This window comes from Laccaria bicolor, genomic scaffold, assembly GCF_000143565.1.
Source record: "Laccaria bicolor S238N-H82 LACBIscaffold_15 genomic scaffold, whole genome shotgun sequence".
Lineage (NCBI taxonomy): Eukaryota > Fungi > Basidiomycota > Agaricomycetes > Agaricales > Hydnangiaceae > Laccaria > Laccaria bicolor.
The window spans coordinates 117358-121808 of NW_001889886.1; the positions used below are offsets into that span (position 1 = coordinate 117358).

Consider the following 4451-nt stretch of genomic DNA (forward strand, 5'->3'; position numbering starts at 1 on the left):
AGGCTCTACAAGCATAACCACTCAGTATTTTTAACTAATTCTTTGATAGGCTCATTCAGGTTGACCAGAGGTATGTTCTCGCTACCTCTCCAGTTAGCGCATTTTTTTTTTNTCAGATGCCAAAAATGGCCTCCAGAATAAAAACCTTCTCAAGGCCCCAGCTTTCACTGAAATTAGTCCATACCAAGGGAAGTGTAACACAACTACATAATGTAAAAGAATACACAAATACATTTGAGGTACAATAGATTCTTAGAAAGAACCAGAAAAATGAACCAACCTTCATTCTTTTTGCACTCAACTGTAGAAATGTTAAAATGACCATTGCATGATGTCTGTAGAAGTTAATTTCCAGGGTTTTTCTGAAAGTAAACAAGTATCTACAACATCGGTCCTTCTTTTCTGCAAGAAGAAAAAATGCTACCACCCTTTTGAGTTAATCCATGGAGACTCAGGATGTCCTTTAAACAACACCTGAAGTATAATATGATAGCAAATAAATTTACACTGGGTATAACTTGAATAGTCCCCAAGAAAAGTACATTTTGCATAGAGCAATCGTCCTGGACCAATCCTTGACATTTTTCTTGGTGAATTGGGGCTGAAAATATTTCACAAGGCACTTCTCATACCTAAGAACACTATCCAAAGGAAATAAACAGAGGTCCTATTCATACAAGGATCTGAGACCCCCATACCTTTGTAGGCCTGATTTGGAAATCTCTCTGTCATGCTTCAGTGAGCTTTGTGGGTCATTTGAGAAGCATCTGTGCCCAAAACTCAAGAGATAGGTAGAAGCACTTGGCATGGACATTTCAAAACACCCATATTAACTGTAACCCCTTGGAAGCAGGGTTTCTGGGAACCATATTGACTATATGTCTCTTAATTTTCACAGTTTCTTGAAGTTTTATTAGCCATTAAATGCTTTATTCCTGGCAATGTGGTCAAATCAGATCATGGAACAGTAATAGTTATGTATATGTACAATACTATGACAATAGATACCTTCTCCTATCAATCCTGGGCAATATTTGCAACTGCAAATGTCCAAGGAGGGGAATCAATTCAAATTCACTTTTTTGGGGAGACTATAGAATTATATATCTCAGAGACTTTATGGGGCTTATGACAATAGCAGGGAGATTGAGTGTTTAAAATATTTCTGCTTCAAATTGTGAATTGCTTCCAGTAGGTTGCAGTCATTCAGAATTTCCCATTTTGTCAAATCCCATTTTTGGAAGTTGTCACAGTGAATGCTCTGCCTTATCCTGAGTTTTCATTCATTCATCCCCAGACTTGGTATGTACAATCTACACCTCCTTAGCTATGTCTCATACACCAGAGCTTAGTTCTGAAAATGTTTGGTTCTTGTGTTACAGCACCAACTTTGTCCAAAAAATGACCAGACATTCTTTTTTCCTAGTTAGTGTACATCAATTCTCAACGTAATTTAACGTTCTTGCACTTTTTTAAAAGCTACAAAGAATGTCAATAAAATTACTGACTTACAATTGCAAAATTTATGGCATATTTAGCTGAAAAACCGGTCTTGAACTGGTTGTAACCAGTTTGCCACAGTCTTGGTCTTTTCTGGTCCTGGTCCAGTCTTTTGAGGTTTTAGGAATTGTGTGGACTGGTCTAGGTCTCAGTCTTTTCGTTTTGGGTCAAAAAACCGGACTGGACTGGACTTTCAAGCACTAACCACCTGTCACTCTTGGAGTGACCCCTTCTCATGCTGAACTGTCCCTAGATACTCCAACTGTGGCTCCAATGAAGCCAATCTCAATTGTCCCCTACAACAGGAACACTATGATGCCCGGGATTGCACACAGAAGGATTGGGAGACTCATAAAAACCAGTTGACCCAGCAGAAGATTGCTGTGGATGCCTTGAAGCAAACTGTAACTATTTTGTATTGGAAGGTTTGTCGTTATTCTCTGTGACTGTGAATCATGTTTTTGATGAGCTTATGAATGACCTTTAGAATGATAGCATAAAATCACTGAATAGCTTGCACAAGTCTGCCTCGATGTAAGCATGGTCCTCAATTTGAATATGCTGAGGAATAGGTGTGCCACTGTAAAACTGACGTGTGCCATCCACAGTGTAATAATTGTGGTGGTAGTGAATTTTGCAATCTGAAAAGTCACATTAATGACAACACAACAGGTAGTCAGTTCAAAATCCACTAACCAGAGCAAGCAAGAGAGGTTGAATACCCATGCCTTGCATTGAGACCATGCATTGATTGGTAAATGACAATCTTGACACATGAGAGGGTGCTATATTTGAGTCTGTGGTGACAAAAAAGACAGCATGAGCATGGATGATAGAGCATGTTTGACACTTTATCAACACCTGATTATTTATATTGATAATAAGCAGCAAAGAAATAGAGTCACTCACTTGACTTTTTCTCAGTATGCAATGCTCTTTCTCCCACAATGCCCATGTGATACCTTTCCTCATCTGTAAGGTGTGAAGAAACATGGGTGTCAAGTGACCAAACATAGTTCTTGAGCCCTGCCCAGAGTTGCATAATGACAGCATCACTGAGCTGCAGCATGTGGGTCAAAAAGTCATGTATATACACTGTGAGCCAATGTGGGGGATTATGAGATCCAGGCAGAGTTCCTAACCTGATCTCCTGTCAGATGTTTGAGGTGAAGCAAATGAAGCAGTCCAGATCAAGCCAGGTACAGCATTCAAGGAGGCCCCTATAGTTCTTGAGATGTTTCAAGAGGTCGGCAACAGGGAGTGTGGCCATTTGTTAGAAAAGCAGCAGTGTTTGAACCTGAGAGCAGTGTGAATGAAGACAAAGCAGTGTGGGTGGATTAATCTAGAGTTTAAGAGTAATGGCGCAAGATGGAACAATAATAAGTGGCAAGTGCCACTCATGTTGCTCAACTTTCAAGTCAGGTGAGATGAAGGGCTCATGTGAACTCATAAATAATCTGAACATGGGATAATAGTAATCTGTACTTGAATAAATTGTAGTCAAAATATAATGTGAACTTGTCAAAATAATCTGTACTTGATGAAAAATGTGAACTCTGTAATAAAATTTCCTAGGTTCACTTTTGGTACAATTTCAGGTACAGATTCCAAGTTCAGATTATAAAGTGTACTGAAAATTTCTACTGTCAAAGCCCTCCAACAAACTATCGCATGAAGTTCTCATTTCAAACTCCGATAAGGGTCAGATTTATTCATTTTTATAAATTTGAGTTACAGAAAGTCACCCAATGTATACATGATTGTATCTTCAATAACAATATGGGTGCCATGGACGCCACTCTGGAACGATGATCTAAAAACTTGTAGAATATGCACCTGCAGTCAAGCATTCAACCACTCGACTGAATCTCGCCGTCCGATTTAACTTTCCACAAGGCACTAAGCTCCTTGCCGTTTCCTCCCGCCCTACACTGAGTTTGAGGTGAAATCTTAAAATAATTCACTTCAGTAGTGTTTGAAAGTCCGGTTCGGTCCGGTTTTTTGATGCCCAGGGGCGTTAACCGTAACCGTAACCGGTCTGCATTTTCCCCAGAAGTCAAAAGACCAGACCGGACCGCAAAAAGACCGCAGACCGCGGTTTTTTGCGGTCTATAGACCGGTTTCGGTCTGCATCGGTTTTAACTGGTTTATGACCGGTCTTTAGGCCAATATTTTTAAATTATTAATCGGTAAATTTATTAACATTTTTAATAGCTTCAAAACGAGCCCAAGAACGTTAAATTCCGTTAGGAATTGGTGCTTCTATAAAATAAGTCTGGTACATCTATTATTCCCCAAAGTAATTTACATTTTAATTCATATCTCTCTCGTTTTTTTACCAAATCATACGTTCTTGGGTGCGTTTTAAAGGGTATTTAAGGGGCTACAAAAGACCGGTCCAAACCGGTCCAAACCGGTTCACGTTAACCGGTCTTTTTGCGGTCTTTACATTTCAAAAATAAAAGACCGTAACCGCAGGTCCGGTCTTTTGCGGTCTTGGTCCGGTCTGGTTACGGTCTTTTTCCAGTCACGAGACCGGACTTCCAAACACTACACTTCAGGCAGCGACGGATGAGGCCCAGTGAAAACCGGCTCTGCACCATTCCGCAGATATTGATGGTGGAGGACAAAATCAGCGAGAATCCACACCTGTATGTGATTCCCGGCATCAACCGAATGCAGACTTCTTTTCGCAGCGTTGAGTACTTACTTCTTTCGATCCAACACCAACCTGCTTTACAACAATATTCCTTTCCATTCAATTTTTTTTTTTTCACAAGTCGACTCTGGGTGATTATATACAGTTGAGTGCAAAAAGAATGAAGGTTGGTTCATTTTTCTGGCTTTTTCTAAGAATCTATTGTACTCTCAAATGTATTTGTGTATTCTTTTACATCATGTAGTTGTGTTACACTTCCCTTGGTATGGACTAATTCAGTGAAAGCTGAGCC

General features: G+C 39.8%; 1 protein-coding gene across 1 annotated transcript; it reads left to right on the plus strand.

The window, feature by feature from the left end:
- Positions 1-1329: 1329 nt before the first annotated feature.
- LACBIDRAFT_328040 (uncharacterized protein) lies at positions 1330-3030 on the plus strand (the record flags this gene model as incomplete). Its single annotated transcript, XM_001881994.1, has 8 exons — positions 1330-1448; positions 1754-1925; positions 1988-2034; positions 2173-2175; positions 2425-2479; positions 2567-2597; positions 2885-2922; positions 3001-3030. The coding sequence occupies 8 exons, from the start codon at positions 1330-1332 to the stop codon at positions 3028-3030; spliced, it is 495 nt and encodes a 164-aa protein (XP_001882029.1).
- Between the last annotated feature and the right edge of the window lie 1421 nt (positions 3031-4451).